The sequence below is a fragment of the Aythya ferina genome (genome assembly GCF_964211825.1).
Source record: "Aythya ferina genome assembly, chromosome: 21".
NCBI lineage: Eukaryota > Metazoa > Chordata > Aves > Anseriformes > Anatidae > Aythya > Aythya ferina.
Window position 1 is genome coordinate 3,019,853 of NC_140319.1, and position 18,281 is coordinate 3,038,133.

Below are 18,281 nucleotides of genomic sequence, written 5' to 3' on the forward strand. Positions count from 1 at the left end.
TCTGACTTTGCCCTGGGGGCAAGAGAGGGGAAGGGGTGGAGGAGAAAACCCTGATGCCATTGACAAGCAGAACCCAGCAGCACTTTTGAGGCTGTGGGATTTAGCCTCCTGTGCTCATGCTACACAAAATTCTGCCAGAATTATGGAATACACCGGAATGCACGCCTTGGGAGGACCAACCGTGAGTTAGTACTAACAGGCTTTGTAAATACACGGGGATAAGACTGACATAGTTCAGTGGATTATCTACACTTTGTACTTCCTAAAAGTACGCAGGAACTGTCGGTGTTGGATGCAGAAAGGCATTCGTTTGAACAAAGGTCTGTGCAATTACAGATACCAAGTCAACAGAGCAACTTCTGTTTCCCTGGCCTAGGAAGGAGGTTGAAAGGGAACGAAATGTGTTGACCTACCCAGTACTTCCTATCTGCTGATCTGTGGCAAGGAGCAGTGGCTGATTAGTGCAGGCAGCAGTAATGAGATCAGGCAGGAAGGGCACTTCTGTCTCTCTGCAACACTTTCATCTTTCAGTGCCTGCAAGCTGATACAGACAATTGCTTCATGATTCGAGAACTGCAGACGCTTTTGGCTGGGGGGTTATATCTCCTAATCACTATGCTTGTTGCTGTGTTTGAAAAGACCTGTGGTGACCAATTCTGTTCTAAAATACAGTCCTGATAATCCCGAGTGTCAAGAAGTGGCACACGCTCAGTTTCAGAACAGCTTTTGTTGTGGGACACCTTCCAGCACTGGTCTAGTTCACTGGAGGTGCAAAGTCCAGACCAGCGTGTCTGCTGTAGACACCGTGCCAAATTAATTGAAGATGTTAGAGGGCAACATTCCTCTGCTATTGTTCTTGACTTACGCTAGCAGTAAGATTGGACCAAACAAGTGAAATAGCCTTGTAAATGAGATAAAATTAACTCTTACTTCATCTCGTGCACTAATAAAATACCTGAGGCTCTGGGAGCACAGAACACACAAGCATATTAGGGTTGATAACAGCTTCAGTTGAGACCTGTGTATATAAATTAGTGGCCTTACCTGATTCTATGGCGGTCAAAAGCATAACTCCTGCAGACTTCCTTTTTGGTGAAAGGTAAGGATTGAAACCTGTGGCCAGGTTTGGGGGTTTTGGCATGTAGCCAGCGCTGGCCTCTGTTAGAAAGTCTTGCCTTAGTCCAGCAGCAGCTGACACCTTCCTTTTGGCTCCCCTCTGACCTCAGGGCATGTCTCATTAGCAGATTAAGCCCAGAGTTAAACTAGTCCTCTGGGAGCAGAGGGTGCAGCGTCTACAAGCCTGCCACTCTGGCTGAAATGATTTTCCTGAGGCCAGATAAGGACTGCTCTGACTTGCCAGAGGGGAGAAGATAAAGAGATAAGTTTTGTTTTGCAAAATCTGCTCCTGAATAAATCCTGGGAAACTCCACAGTAAACTGCGCTGTCACAGCCGCTGGCTGCTCTCGGGGTAGCGAAGGGGAAGGCGCGTTAAGGTCCTCAGGCACCATAAATCTCTTTACTTCACATGCCCAGTGGTGGGAAGACTCCTGCCCTGCTCGGGCCGCCTCTTGCTGGCAGCCTGGCACGGGGGTGATGGCTTTCACACTCCACCTGCCGCCCCGACTGCCAGCCGGGGTCAGCCGGAGGTAAGAGCAGGGCAGGAGGCTCGCAGCGGGCCGGCCGCAGCAGGGATTAGCCGCCTCGCTGGGCCGCTGCCCTCCCCAATTTTCTGGTCAGTAACTTTTTGAAAGGAGAGCGTGTCTGGGGCGGCAGGGAGGGGCAGGCAGGAGAGGGTGACGAGATGAAGGGGGAGAAGAAATGGTGGCTGGATTCTTTCCAGGGCGGAAAGCTATCTGTCCAAGAACTTCTCCGAGGCACAGATTAAATATTCCTCCATCCACCGTTAAATTACCGTAAATGGGTGACTGTGCGATGTCCTGACAGGCTGTGTGCAATAAGCAGTGCTGTGTCTCTTCTCCTTTATACCTCTGCATTTTTCTCTCTCCCAGACAGGAACTTCTGTGTCTGTAAGACTCATTCCACCCAGGACTAAGCCTCCAGTCAAGACACGCTTACAGCCAACTTAAAATTAAAAAGGAACAGGGACACAGAGTGGACTCTTAGACCCATGTCCATGTTTTTAAACTGCTTCCTACTAAAATGGACCTTTTCTTAAACTGCTGTTTAGACTCCTTACAAATGCAGAGCCCTCAAATCCTAAGTAGGGCAGGATAAAGGTAAACCATAGCTTTTTTTGATGTTGGCTGAGCAAAGGATGCAGTGAGTGTAAAGGGAAGCGAAATGTCAACAGCACAGAGCCGGAGCATGCAGGCCAGAGCAAACCAGTCCCAGCCCCACAACCATTCATCTGCTCAACAGCAAGCAAAACTTGTTGTTCAGTGGCATTGAGAACACGAGTGATCCGACTCTTAAGCTGTTTAGTTGAGTGGCTTAGTGAGAATGTTACAAATAACACAATTTCACCAGTGCCAGAGAGCAAATTGTCAAATGGCAGATCCTGCAGAAGGAGGTGAATTCAGGAGACCAGAGGGCTTAGTCCACAGGACCTAAAAGAGGCTGAGGACCTACACAAACAGTGGTGAAACTGTGGCAAGCAAGAAAACAAGACAGAAATATTGCCTGCACAGAAACCCTAGCCAAAGCTCTCTGTAAAGGTAGAGTTGGGGAGCAAAAGAAACCCCAACTGTGAAGCTAATGCAGCCACTAAAAGTCTTGTCTCTCTGTAAAGCCTGAAATCCTAGGAGACCAGAAAGTGAAGCCCTTGCCAGTTTAATTTGTAAGAATTAGGTGTAAGGAAGAAATTGAAAGTCTCATATGATCTTGTAGGAGCATTCAAGCTTGAATTTGGACCGAAAGCATGTTGTACTGAGTTTTGAGTTTTATACGCCTGTAAAAAGTAGCAGAAATGACGGCAGGAAACCTCGCTTCCCACTGTGTCGTTAGGGAACTTTCACCTCCCCCAAAAGAATGGTCTTTTATTTACTGTTTGTCTCTTACGCAGGCTGAAGCCTTCACCTGAGTGTGAACAGTATCAAGGACATGAAAACTTCCCATGGAAAAAAGATCAGTCCTGACGTTCATGCTGTCAGCAGGATAACCAGCAAATTGTCTCCCCCAGATGGCCCAAACTTTAATGGGGTCACCTTGCAAGAGTTGCCTGTAGGATATTAGAGGTCCCCAAGTAACTGTTGGGGCATAAAAAACGTTATGTCCAAGAGTTGCATCACAGACAGATGTTTCTTTGACAGGTCATCCTTTGCTTAACTGTTCTTCCATGTATGTTTCCTGATGTTCAGTGCATCAGTGGCAGCTCTGGGGAGCAGGGGCTGTGCGGATGTTTGAAACAGATGAAAGTGAAGAGTGAGGGACCTACTTTTTATTTTGCAATAGCAGTGGGAAAGCCTGGAGTGCTGGGTATGTGAGGTCCATTTCTTGCCTTATTTACTCCCCTTGTCTGATACCTTGTTACTCCCCTCCCTTCTTCCTGCCCTACCTTCCATCACTCTTCAGTTTGGCAGTAGATTTCGCTGGGGCTGCACTTAACTGATCCAATCCTGCTGAGGGGCTGAGGTCCACACTGATACAAAGGCTGCACATCAAACTTGATGCCTGTGTTGACAGTTTGTAGTGTTTCTCCTCCCCTTTCCACAGAGATGTAGGTTGTGAAAGAGAGCAAGTGACTGTGTGCAGTTACAGTTACAGTTGAACAGTATTTTGTAAATCTTTCCTGAAAGCTTGTGAAATTTCTCACACATTCTTGATTTCCCTTGAAGTCTGCAGAGTAGGCATACAAAACATCACCCAGTCTAGCTCTGAGCGCAGGAGCATGTAAACAGTCTTTGGTTTTACAAGCTTTGTGTAGATGCCAAAGCCCGATGGCCAGTGGTGATATATTGAGGCTTTCGAAGACAGGGCAGTGCACAAGCCAAATTTTTAGCTATATGCTTTCTTACAGCTTTTTAGTCTGGACACAGCTTTTCCCTTGAAAATGAGATCATCTGAGTTAAGGTTTCCCTTGAAATGGCTCTGGCATAATTATCCTTGCTCTGACATTTCTGGTGAACCAACTCACTAGTTCTTTGGTGTGTTTATAGATGCATCGATGATTTACAAGTGGGGTTTGTTGTAAATTTAACTCGCTTAGGAAATGGAATGAGGCTTTAGTTTTGCTAAAGGTTTTTGGGTTTCAGCCTTGCTTAGTTGTACTGGAAGAGCTTGTTGACCCTGTCAGAGATTAGTTTTAGTACCAGTTATGAGATAGGCTTAACTAGTCCTTAAAAATAAGCATGTTAAAGCTTTCTGCAAGGGACTCATTGTGGGAAGGGAACACCGCAGGTCCTAATTTTTTATGCTTATTCTGCTGTTATTAAGTTAATTGTAGGGATTTGGTTATAAGCAGTGATGTAATTTAGACTTTTTTTCCACTGTTCTTTCAACTTTTGGAAACCTTAAAGATTATTCAATCTTTAAAGTTTTAAGTGTACTTATTTTTAACCATAAAAATCAGTATAACAGTCAGATTCATGCTCAGTACCCAGTGGTATAGGAAATGACTGTAATCCTGGATCACACATGATTAGGCCACTGCCTGGAAATAACCCCATTCAGAGAGCAACAAAACTTTCCATTTTTGAGGTCCATTTTCCCAGTCCCCTGATCAGAGTAAACCTGCATTTGGTTATGTGAATATCCTTATTTATAGTACTAAATAGCATTTTAGCATTATGAATGCGACCTACTGTGAAAAAAAACTGCATTGTCCTAAATTGCAGTTGTGAGCAGTAGCCATCTTTTGTTCTTTCTCTTTTGGATCCTGCTGTTCAAATCACAGAGCAGTTAGATTATTCTGGTAACAGACTCCATTCAGGAGTTTATTTTTTGCAGAATGACAAGTGACCAACCATTCATAACATGATGAATACTGAGAAGGCTGTAGCTTGAAGAGCAAAAAGGATAGGTTGACTCATATGTTGATGTCGTAGGTAATCGAGATGGAATTATATTCTTTTTCAGCTTTAAAAGAAATTGAAAACGTTACATGCACTAGGAAAAAATAACTTGGTTAAATCTGTTTAGCTGCAGATTAATAGTTTAAAGATAGTGGGGGAAGCACCGTTTTATACTTGAGACAAACCTTGTTGTCTCACTTGGAAAAATCATACTAGGTAAAACCCCAAAGTGACAGTTAATGAACCTGGTAACATTTCAGGTTATTTCTGACTTCTGTGGTAGTGCATTAGTTATGTCTTCCTTATACACCAAATCCACGCTATACAATTTGAACGTCTTATTTCCTTGGATATCCGCTATTGTTCTTTGTACAGGAACTATTGTATGTTTTACGGTGTTTGGGAATAGCAAATGAAATCTTATGTGTATTAGTTACAAAATAAATGAATGCTTGAAATCTCTCATTTAAATGTTTGGATTATCACAAACCTCTTGTTTAAAGTGCAGCTAGGACACCAGCCTGCAAGCAGTCAGCGTTGCAAATTGTTACCTATCATGTGCTGAAAAAAAATGTTTTACTGCAGAGCAGATGTTATCTCCATATGTAGAAGCAGAAAACCTACCAGATATACAGGAAGGTCAGTTATTTTAGCATTAGAAGTTATCTTTCTGTGTATGTGCATGTCTAGCAAAAACGGGGATAGATATGAAAGTTCATGACAGAGAAAATTTGCCAAGTGTTTTGTATATTTGTGGTGTTTGGCAAAAGATTTGATTTTTTTTTGTTGTAGCTATTGTGATGCTTGTAAACAACCTGTAAACAGAGGATCAACAGTGGGATTCATCTTCCATCACCATACCAAAGTCCTGCCTCCATGTAATACAAAGCCATTGTTAGTCTTAAATGAAACAATGCGACAAGGACTGGCAGTGAAAACACATCAAAGATGTTCATTGAACTGTTGAAGTTAGAAGCATGTTTTAATTATTTCAAATTTGAAGCAGTTTGGCTCTAACAAAAGTTTTTTGCTGCAGATCATCCTGTGGGGTCGAACTGAGAAATGCCTGAAGGAGACCACAGAGGAAATCAGGATGATGGGGACAGAATGCCATTATTTCATCTGTGATGTAGGAAACCGAGAGGAGGTCTATCGGCAAGCCAAAGCTGTGCGGGAGAAGGTTAGTGTGTGTGGAAACTGTGTGTGTAGGCAGAATTTAGTAATTCCTCATCTTTGATGAGGAAAAACGTTGTACTTGCTAAAAAGAAATGTAGCCCTCCAGATGATATTGTACAAAGTCTAGCTACCTGTTTTAAGTGATTCAGAGGGTTTACACAGCCTCCAGGCAAAAATGCCAAAAGCTATAAAATAAGAATGTATTCAGATATAATAGTAACTGCTAATCTGTGAGGAGAGACATTAGTTATAATAAGTCATGTGTTTTTTTGCAGGTGGGTGATATCACTATCCTAGTGAACAATGCTGCTGTGGTCCATGGTAAAAGCCTGATGGACAGCGATGACGACGCACTGCTCAAATCACAACATATAAACACCCTGGGACAGTTCTGGGTAAGATAAGCTCTTGTATCTCATGTATTCAGACTTGGGAATGAGAGTGACAGATAACAGCCAGTAAACACGTGGCTGCTACAAGGTCTTTCTAAATGATGCTTGGTAAAATCAGTCTGACATGGAAGCAGGAAACACAGTATGAGGGGCAAAGGCCAGAGGAAAGAAGTCTAAAGAAAAATTTAGTTTGACAGGTTCTCTCAAATGGATTTCAGCTACTTCTAAAATATCACATTAAAAGCTTCCAGTGGCATAGCATTTGAAGCTCTTGTATCCCTGTTCTGTGATTTCCAGCAAAATATCTGATGTCTTTTGAGAAATCCTGAGGTCACAGAGGAGAGTTGTCTATGGAGCATGAGAGGAGCATGAGACTGCCTTGCTTTGGGAAGGAAACTCATTCCATTCTGAATTAGATAATAGTAATTAAAAAAAATAGCTTCTTGTGATTTCACCACTTCACTGAAGACTTTATCCTCTACAAGATGTTTTTAAAATACAAAGCGCATTCTGTTTGTGGCCTTTATCTGTGGGCACTGCTTACATCTGCTCTAGAAAAATTCTGTTGTTTTTCTACGCGAACTTTGCCTGTTTAAAAGCTTTCAGAGAATGCAAGCCAACAAGGCCGTCTCCCACTCCTTTCCTAACTTAACAGACAGTGCAGTTTAACATGTCTCTTTGTCACCTTATTTTTTCAGTAACTAAGTATTGTTTTTGTTGTATCTCTGCTGAGCAAACCTTTTTTTTTTTTTTTTTTTCTTCCTGTGTTGTTCTTCAGACCACCAAAGCATTCCTGCCAAGGATGCTGGAGTTGCAGAATGGACACATTGTTTGCTTGAACTCTGTCCTAGCCTTGTCAGCCATCCCTGGTGCCATTGACTATTGCACCTCCAAAGCCTCGTCCTTTGCCTTTATGGAGAGCCTGACCTTGGGGCTGCTAGACTGTCCTGGAGTGAATGCCACAACAGTCCTGCCCTTCCACACGAGCACAGAGATGTTTCAGGGCATGAGAATCAGGTCAGTCCAGGGGAACTAGAATAAAGCATCTCATTTTAAATGAATCATCAGAATACACTCCTAATTAATGCTTCATTTAGTTAAGAGAATTTGATGTCTCATTTGGCTGCCTGGGAACAGAGGGTCACTCTAGGCCACCTGGGACTCATCAGACTGGTTCCCTTAGTTTGCTGGCATATTCGTACAGCTTGCCTGTACTGTGTGAGGCATTTGCTTCTACCAAGAAATCTGAAAGCTATTTTTCTCTGGGTGTATTTAAGCCATTTGCAGCCACTAGAGAGGGAGGGTAGGCAATCTGAAAACTGAGGTCATTCAAAAAGGAGCAGTCTACAAATTACTTGAGAATTAACAGTACAAATTCCTTCTTTATCCACTGAAATACTCAATTCTTTCCCATTAAACGGAATGAGATCCATTTACTGAAGAAAGGCTGTCACTACCTCCTTTTTAGCTCTAAGAGACCAAGCTAAATTTAAAAAAAAAAAAAAAAAAGAAGGCTGACCAAATTAATCTTTTACAATCAGCAAAATAACCTATTAGTTTGTGCTCTCTTAGTCAAGGAAGTATGCAGTGTCAAGCCACTATAGGAGCCAGGAAAAGCCTTATGTTTGGTACTAAAAGCAAGGAGGGAAAAAACTCACTTGTCTTTCACCTGTCAAGAATTTGAACCAAGCTAAGAGCAGCAGAGAGGAAGAACACCAACACTGAAGAGACAGCATTTGGCCTTGGTTTGCAGACAATTTAAGAAAGTCTCTGAGTCAAGGTCCTGAATACTCTCTGCCACTTCATCCTAAAGGCACCAACATGCACATTCCTTAACTATTTAGCTAACTCAGTAGTACAGGTTGGAACAGTACCTCATACGCTTTTCTGCTACTTCCAGCCTGCTTTGGGGGATGTCTGAATGCCAGTAGCCAAAGAAATCTCAGTGAATAACAGGACTTGGACAGTGATATCTTAAAGGAGTTTGGTTAACAAATAATTATTTTATTTTTTACTTTATTTATTCAGGTTCCCTAATCTTTTTCCTCCTCTCAAGCCAGAGACTGTGGCTAGGAGGACAGTAGAAGCCGTGCAGATGAATCAAGCCTTCCTGCTCCTTCCATGGACAATGCATGTTCTTGTCATCCTAAAAAGGTAAGTATTTCCCTTGCCCAGCAATAGCCTTGCTAGTCAGGCAAGATTGGCTTACAATCCTTGCTGTCCACCAAGGCAAACCGCAGTTTGACTGTTACCTGATAGTCAGGATCAGACCAGTTCATCCGTTCCCAGGAGAGTCATAGAAGCAAAAGAGGGAAAACTTGATGAGGTTCTTATGGCAGATTTTCTTCCTTTACCTGTTTCATAAAGTACCGCCTTTAAGAAATGAGTTTCACTCCCAAAATTCTGTTTCCTGAGGTTGGAACTGATATCTGGGAAATTTCTTAACAACTAACATATGCATCAAGTTGATTTTGATTTAGTAAGCCGCTCTTTGGACTCTGTGCTTTGTATTGTAAAGGATTTCTGTACAATAAAGTACGTATATCACAGCTGTATTTAGAGAACATTGTTAAAGCCGTGAAACTGTCAAAAATATTTTTCTATATGATTAGGAAAGGAATTTTAAAGTGCCTAAGGAAAGAAAGTCATAACTTTATATCCCGATACAACTGAATACAAAATACATTTAAAAACTTGTTTCCACGCAAGTCTTTGCAAAACCTGTTTTGGTCAGGAACTGAAGTAAGACATTGTGATTTCTGTCAAAAATAATTACAATACTGCATGCTGAACAGGAAAAACATATGTACATATTTACACCTCCTCTTTTTGGAGTAGACTAAAAGGTTTGTCTGGTCTGCTTATTTTCTTTCTGTTTCTCCTGCAGCATTCTCCCTCAGGCAGCACTTGAAGAAATCCACAAGTTTTCTGGAAGCTACACCTGCATGAACACTTTTAAAGGGCGAACATAGACTTGGTGATGGAAGGACTATTCTTCAGTGAAACCAACACAAGCATGAAAATCCTGACAAGACTGTGAATCAGCAGTCTTGGCTTTTAGCCTGTTCATGTGACTTGCGCTGCTTTGAGGCAACACATTTCTTGCAGGTCATATCCATAGTAACATGACCTTTGCACAGGATTGAATGACTAGACTATGGACCCTTGGAAAGAAAAAACAAAAGCTTGAAAAGTTTATATTATGTTTAATTCTTAAGAGTTCAATTGTTAAATCTACTCATAGGTTTAAGATGTAATTTTTGTTTTTAAAGTGTCTGTAATCTGTCTCAGCTGAGAGGCAGCACATCACAGCCCAGACTTTATACATTCTCTTCAAAGGAACTGCAATTGCAAATTGATTATGATTTCATTTCAGCTTTTTGAATGGGAAACTTAAAAAATAGTTTGAAGAACTACAAGTTATGGACATTTAATGGAAGCTTCTTTCCCTTCCTTCACTTTACATTGATGAAGCTGTTCCCAGCTCATGTCAAGGAAGGAGCAAGCTGTGGAGCAAACTGCTGTTTTCTTTGTTAAAGGCCACCCAGATCTTCCCTCTGAAGGACTGTTCTGTGTTTGGGAAACCTGTCTTACAGCACCTGTGAGGGCTGCAGGGGGATGCTCAGTCAGGAGAACATACAGTTTGAATAGTGGAAGATTCCATCAATGAGCTCATATATGAAATTTAGTTGTCTTTCTGAATATTTTTGTTCATTTATGATGAAAATATATATATATTTTTAGCATTAATCCCAGATTGCCACGCATGTAGGCAGCATCACATTGGGGATGCACTAAATCTAGAACTACAGCTAGAGCCTGCTTGTACAAACACACATTCACTGACAATCCGTAGAGAGTAAAATCCATTGTATCAATCTGCACAATGAAATAAGTGGAGTAATTCTCTGAAAACAGAAGAGAGAGTACTGTAGTGCTCATGAAATGTGAAGTTTGGAAGCACAGTTAGCAAAGATCTGATTAAATGCACGTTGAATTCAACTGGGAATATACCCATTGTTTTTTAGGGACATTGAATCGGGCACTGATCAGTCAAAAGTGATAATCAGCCAAAAGTGATAACTATTGCTTGGACTGAAATGCCAGAAGCAGCTAGACATTATTTATTTTTGTAATGATATACTCTCTTTGACAGCCCAGTAAGAGCAACACCGCATTCCTGTGCCAGATGCAGCGTGCAACACTAGGCACAGTAATGTAGTCGAAACAAATCAGAACACCACTAAAAGAGGCATTAATGTAATTGCAATACAGGAATGTAGCAAGCAGGACTGGAGAACACCTGAATGAAGCATCTGAAGGAAAGCCACATGGTTAAAGTACAGGAGTAAAGTTAGCACTCATGGCTTAAATGTTGACCTTTTTTCAGATGTCCTGTGTGACCCAGAGCAAGATGATAATCTCAAGGTGCACCTTGACCTGCAAAACAGATATTTCTAGTGTTTCCCTACCTCAAAAGTTGTAAGTCTTACTACCTTAGTGCTTGTCAAATGCTCAACAAATTCAAAGGGAACACTCTATAGAAAGGTTTTATGCAAAAATCTAGAAAAGGAAAAAATACCTCAGAGGTTGCAATCTATAATTTCTTACAGAGATCTGAGTTCCAGCAGAAAAGCTGTGAGCTGCATTTGAGATGTTTCTTTGGCTCTGCCCTGTAGAATGGAAATCAACTACGTAGAAGCAATGATGTGAATGTTAAAATCTGAAGGCCTGATCCTTACTGCAAATCATGAAACGTATCTCTTCTTAAGCAGTTCAAGAGGAAGATATTGCAAAAAATGTCATTGATGCAAGCCCCTTTGCGTGCACAGGTACTTTGGGGGAGTTCTCTCTAGGTCAGTGCTTTCCTTCTGCGTGCAGAACATCCAAGCTGTAGCAGTGTGCCAGCTTTGACACGGTTTCTTACAATGGAGTTTTGTTTTGAATTCCTAGATGTCTGAGGCTCTCTGGAGAGGATGAAACTTTGATCTCTGTGATTTTGATGCCCACACTAATAGATGCTTTCAGCTTCATTTTTTTGTCAATTCTGGGGAGGAAAGCTAATTCATTGAAAACACAGCTGCAATGAGGGGAGACCTCTTCCAGGATCTGCCAAGAATACAAAGGTACTACACTTAACCAGGAGACACGTGGGAAAGGAAAAGATGGTTCCTCACCTTAGGCACTGTCATTCTTTCTATTTTCTCAGTGACCATGGTCAGCAATGCCAGTCTTGTAGATGTGAGAGCAAACAGAACTGGTGAGACAGGACACCTCACAGTGTCCTTAAATCAAACCTTTATGTTGAGACTCTATTCATTAATGACATCCTAATGCAAAAGAGAGGTTAAAAACTAGTGCATACATTGATATGCATTCTCCACTCATCTCCAAATCCTGTCCCTTACATGAATCGGCTTTTTCTGCACTGCATAAAAGATGTTCCCTATCTACAGAGGTTGTCTTACATACTAAGTGCTGTTGATTTCTTTCTAATGAATATAAACAAGTCAGAATGTAGCAGACTCATCGTCTCACTCCTCTCATACACACACACATGCACACTTCCCTCTCTCTTTCCCTCAGGGTCTCTGAGCGGACAGCAGGTCAAATAGCAGTCACAGTGGGGGAGAGGTATGCAGCAAACAGAAAATAATGAGGAAAACATTGACTTTGCTTTTCAGATAGTAAGGAAGAGTTGGGTAAGAGAGTTTCTTCACTTGTGAATGTTGCGAGATAGAATGCTCTACATACAGTGAGATACTTGCAAGTCTGGATGAATACGTATGAAGAGGGTTTTTTGTTTTTTAAAAGAAAGCCTCTGGAATGCCTGCTGAGGTCTGCTGTCCCTTTGCACATAAGGTTGGTATTGGGTAATTCTGAAGTGCTGCAAATGTGGACAAGCTTTGTAGAAGCCTAAGGCCTTCTCAAAGGCATTTCCGCCCTTTGACTTATTTTAATTTTGGTTTTCCCTGCTCTCTCCACTGCCTCCTGCTTTCCACTCCACTAAACTTTTTTTTTTTTTCCTTCTGTATTCCTGTGTCATTACTGCACTTTTCAGTGCCACCATCTTGAAGCCAGATGTCATGCAAAGGGTCTGGACTAAATCTAAATCAGGGTATGTATTTATTATGCAGCTGGAGGAATCAAGGTGAAGCTGTAGGAGCAGGTCAGAGAGGTTTCATATGAAATTAGGTAAGTTCTTCAGGTTTTACTTGCTCTAATCTATGAATTAAAAGGCCCTTACTGTAGTTTATATACAGGAGTTTGCTGCCATTTTAAAATTGGAATGATGATAAAGAAATGGTAGTCATTGTGGGACATGCATTGTCCTGACATAAGACCCCTTATTTAAATAAAAACTCTGTATTTAAATGACCCTCTATTTAAAATTTAAGTATTTTCAGTTTCAGGTGGTTTCAGAATCTGATATTTGTACCAAGGAATTTTCATAATTAGCAAGTCAGGGTAGGGAGAGAGAGGCTGGAAGGAGTCATTTGTAAGTAAATCTGATTTTTATTGATTTTGTATTTATTTTTATTTTTTGATTAAAAAAAATATTCCTTCATGCAACTTTGGTAAACTTTAAAAAGATCCTTCCTGCCGTCTGGTATTTTTAGGATGAAGAAAAAAGGAGTGAGCCCTGAAAGTGGGAACTAAACCCTACCTACCCATGCACTGTTTTATTGAGGTTAAAAAGTGACAGAGTCCATCCCAATATTTCTTCTAGAATCACAGAAAGTGCCTGGGCAAGTGATTCTACTGTTTGCAAAGAGAAACTTGTTGTACTTTTATGTAATGTGTTAATTAGTGTGGGTGGATATGACCAGATCTAGTCTTGCAAGCCTTTCAGACAACTCCCTGAACACTCCCACCTTGAGATATTAACAGATAGCATTACACTTGCCAAATCTCATAAAAGCCCACTAACAGACTTAATGCAGGCACAGTGTAAGTGGGTGCATTTATTTCAAAGAGAACACATCTGTTTGTAGCAGACGTGAATTCGGCCTAGTGCTTTCCTCTAGCTGACATTGGACTGCTGAGGAAAGAATACAGGGTGACCTTGGATCGTCTATTTTGCTTTTATTTCTTCATGTGTCTTTAATAAACTAAATCTGGGTGATGGCCACTCTTTTGACAGCCCTTGCTCATAAGTTTTTGGGGTAAAGCAAGCTTATGTCAAATGTATTTTACACATTTTTCACCAAACAAACAACAGCTCTGAGAACCAGGATATTCTGCATTGTCTTTGCAGCTCGCACCTCCCTGGTGCTGAGATCCTCAGTCTTGTGTTGTTTCTCAGCCTGCTGGAGTTCGGAAACTGAGCAAACCCCGTCAGTCACAAGCAGCAGTTGCAGTCAGCAGTAAACAGAACGCTCTTTGTTGGAGTGCTTTTCTGAAAGAGGGCTGTGAATAGTGGCAGGCACCTCTCACACAATTTGGCAACTCGGAGAAAGGCAAGAAGAAAACCTGAACTTCACCTTGTCCCCTGCTGCTCATTCTCTTTTTATCCAGCGTGTCCTGCAGGAAGCTGGCAATTCAGTCACCTCAGTGACCAATAAACTGTCTTCCTACCCTCTATTCTACTGAGATCGCATCAATACCTTACTTCAATACCTTCACGAAGCTGACAGTTTCAACAGAAACAACCCTTTCTGTATTCTCAAGAAGAGTCAGATTGGCAAGGTAACGTCTCGGACAGACCAGACATGGTTTGGGGAGGCTCAAGTACTCCAGTCAGGGGCTAGAGATGGAAGACACAAGGCACAACTTTGCTGTTGCCAGTTCGATAGAGGGTTCTCCCTACTCCTGTCTTCTTTTCTTTAAACATACACCCTCTTTTGTTTCTGTAACTGATCCCTCAAGCCCTCAAGGCTTTAGCAGAAACATACTGATCCAGCCTCTGTGGACTGGATGCAACTTAAAAGAATAGACCTCTGAGGAGACAATTTATAGCTTCACACCTTCCCAAAGAGACCAGGTTTATGAGTTCCTTATGTTAGCGTTTGCCCCATATCTGAGTTTAAAGTAAGGAGATTGTACTAGCACTGTCTTAAGTAGCAAGAATTCTCAGAGCCCATTCCAGTTCTTCTGAAGAGAAGTCTGAACAGAAACATAACGAGATATTACACATATGCTCACCTTTGCTATGGGTGTTACGTCATATTAACAGAAAAGGAAAAGTAAGGCTGACTTTTCTGCACAAATCTACAGAAGAACAGTTCCTCCTTAAGTAGGAACTAAAGCACTCAAGTGCAAGTACAGGAGAAAACAAAACAGAGGATAGATACAATCTTAGGGGGAGTGTGGTGGCCCTAAATAGCCAGAGGCAAGACTCCACCTTATATTCCTGAAGTTGTACAATAATAGGGGCATTGTGATTTTCATCCAAATACAAAGTCTATAAAAAGTGTTTGTTACTGCTGTTTATTCGTGTGGGTCACCATGCCCTAAAAAGCAGTCTGTTAACTTTGTATCTTGCTGGCTCAGAACACTCCAAATACTCCTGTTATGGTTTGCTGTCTCTTGTTTTATTTTTTCTGAGGAAGGCAAAGAAACCCATATATGTAAAAACAAGGAAGGGTCATTTTTGACTCACTACTCACTTTTTTTTAGTCGGCTGCAAAGGTCATCTATCATGCCTAAGTATTAGGACATGGTTCTGTGGGTTGCATAGCAATCATGCTAACCTAGTAGTACTAGATAGATGTGGTTCACTTTTTTTTTTTTTTTTTTTTCCCCTTATGCAAAATCATTATGTTATTTGAATTTTATTTATCTGAAAGAGCTGCCTCTGTCCTGTACAGGCTTCTCACAGAGAGGCATCCTTGGTAATGAAATTTCCCTATGTTAATCCAATGGTAATGAAAAGAATGCAAAAGTGAAAAGTTGCTTCTGAGATTTTCCCCAAGCATCTTCTCAAGCAATGTAGAATTAATGTAGATGAACAGTATTTGAACATCATTCACCTAAATCGAGAAATCTTAGAAACCTGCTGGCTCTGTATGTAAATGACCCTTCCCAAATTGACTTCCTATGTGTCTCCAAAGCAGTTCACCACTGAGATTTGACCCCTGACCAGTTCCTTCCTTGGCATCATCGTTTGCAAACATTGAGCTTTGTGAATGCACTAACTGAAACTCTTTATCTTCCCTATTTAGGCACTGTGCAGCATAGCCACCAACCGCTGCTTCTGCTTTGGGCACTGCTATGGAGTGCTCCCAGATACTGCCCCAGCACATTCCAATATTAGGTATGAGAAAAGGAGGCAATTCATTGCTATCTTTGCCAGGAAAGTCACTATTTAGTGTCTTTATGCAGGGAGAGGACAGAAATAAACACAGAGGTGATACAATTTCTGGGATATTTGTCTATATGAAAAATGCTGTCATATGGAATAAAGGTTTAACATAATAAGGGCTCATCTCAGAAGAATGTTAATGGAAGATGGAAAAGGTTGCAATGGAAAACAAGTGAGATCAGAAAACACAATTCCTCTTCCTGGAGCCTGCTGAGAATGCTGATTTCATGCAGACTTGCTATAGTCAAGTCTGTTCACAAGAGACTTGCATTGTCATTATACCCCCTGCAACTTTGCCTATTACAAGTATACCAGAGGTGACAAGCTCATTGTCTCTGCTCTCTCAGCTGTTGAGTGTAGAAAAAAACTTTTTTTTTTTTTTTTTTTTTTTAATACCAATCCATCAGAGACTAAATCAATTATTGGGTTTAGTGTCAGCCTGAGATAATGGAGGAGATTTTTTAAGGTACCAGAAAGAAAAGTCACAGCATCTCCTAGCTGATTTCTTAAGGTGTCAAGTGACATTTATCACTGTGAATGATAAAGTAGGAAAAGTATGAATAAATCAGCAATAGGATTAAACACAATCACAAATCAATTTGTCAGCTACTGCTTTCTTTTTTTTTTTATTTTTTATTTTTTTAATTTTTTTCCCCAGCAATAAAATACCTTGTGATATCTTCTGGACTGTCACCAGGGCTCTAAAGTAATGGAGAATACTTGTAGAGCTGGACAATAATTTATTGCCATTCTAAGGGCTATGCTAAACGGAGTAGTGAGATTGGCACCAGCAAGCAAAGTATGTACTTTGGTAGCTGAATAGTCTGTAACTTTTAATATTCTAATGTTCTTGACTATGCAGTATCAGCTATCTGACATGTTTCTCAAATGCAAAAAAGCGCATCTTCACCCACATCATTATCATACTTCTGAAGCAAACACTTTCAGTTTCTTTGTTGTCCAGTTGGCATAGGTGAGGTTTAACAAGCAAGAAATATCGCCTAGAATTTCTTCAGGAGTAATTTGATGATGACGCAAACAACTATTTATTAAAAAAAAAAAAAAAAGCCACATGCAAACAGTTATGTTTAATCTTTCAGTAGAATGATTGCTTTGGTTCTATCATTAGAGTTACAGCATTGAGCCTTCTGACCTCATTTTGATTAGTTTTAAACATACAGTCAATGCATCATCATTCACTCCTGTTTTAAAAATAATTTTCCTTATACATATCTTCTCCATTCAAACAAGTTAAAGAATTACAAATTTTCTCATGTAGAAATTATAATTTTATTTTTAACTCAGGCAAGTACTCCACACAACTCTCATTCCCTACATCAATTACAAGAAAAAAAAAAAAAAAAAAGAGAGAGAGAGAGAGAGAGAGATGTCATGTTTCCTGTGAGACAATCTGGTAGTTTGCAATCTTCAGTACTTCTGCTTGAAAACCTCTTCATCTTTCAGGCAGATTTGTCATGGCTTTTAATCTTGTACTACAGAGGAATTTATATTCTATGTTTCTTCAGTGATAGTCTTGAAAATGACCTCTTAGAGAAGATGTTCTTTTGAATGAGCCATAGAAGCCATGCTGAGTTTACTTTAGTTGGGTTTGGTTTTTGCTGATCCCTTCATTTTTCATCATTCCATCTATCTATTCCAATTTTTTCTGTTGGGGAGGCCTGTGTTTTGAGAGTTCCTGAGCCAGAATGCTGTGCATGCAGATTATTCATCTCCTCGCCTTCCCTTCAGGCAGTCTCTCACCTGTGCGTGCCTGTGTCCACACCTTCTCATACATTAACATTGCAAACTGCCCTAAATATCTTTGAGATTACCTTCCTTTAAAGCATGAAATGTACCAAAAGCCCGCAGAGCTTGCATTATGCTTGTTTAACGAGTTGACAACTGCATATTCTTTTTAAGGTCTTCACGATTTGAATTTGAACTGGGAGGGACTGTTAGGAACTGGTTGGCCTGAACACCATAGTTAAAGGGGAAATTGTAAACTAAAAGTCAGGTATCAGCAATGAAAGAAGGCAAGCTTGCTGAAATGCACAATACAGGTGCAAAAGGTACAAAGTGCTAACACAGATTTAGGTGCAATGTTCTCATTTCTTGGGACAAAGAATTGAAATTTGGATCTAGTGGCTCTTAATGGATCAGTACTGATGAAGCAGAAAATACACAATTAAGTACACAAACACCTTCCATCTGTCCAAATGCTGGAAATATGGTGCAAGCCTTGAACTGTAGGATACTCAGCACTGCCGTTTGATTTCTTCTGTTAATTTACAAATCAGAAATACTAACATAGATTGGATCTAATGATACCTAAAAGTGTACTCGTGCGGCATGAAGTACAGATCATGGTGGATCTGCTTTAAGGATAATAACTCATATTCTAGTGGTTTTCATTACAGCTAGCAGTACTTTTTGGCAAAT

The 18,281-nt window shown here is 40.7% G+C and overlaps 1 protein-coding gene across 9 annotated transcripts in view; it reads left to right on the forward strand.

Annotated features, from left to right (window-relative positions):
• DHRS3 (dehydrogenase/reductase 3) overlaps positions 1–10,540 on the forward strand; it is an 80,931-nt gene extending 70,391 nt beyond the window's left edge. For all 9 annotated transcript variants that reach the window (XM_084495231.1, XM_084495229.1, XM_084495225.1 and 6 more), the window contains 5 exons: positions 6,007–6,150; positions 6,422–6,541; positions 7,317–7,555; positions 8,567–8,692; positions 9,426–10,540. In XM_084495231.1, the coding sequence (XP_084351357.1) occupies positions 6,064–6,150; positions 6,422–6,541; positions 7,317–7,555; positions 8,567–8,692; positions 9,426–9,510 (657 nt within the window). In that variant the 5' untranslated portion in view covers positions 6,007–6,063 and the 3' untranslated portion in view covers positions 9,511–10,540. The remainder of the gene's footprint in view (positions 1–6,006; positions 6,151–6,421; positions 6,542–7,316; positions 7,556–8,566; positions 8,693–9,425) is intronic.
• The last annotated feature ends 7,741 nt before the right edge of the window (positions 10,541–18,281 follow it).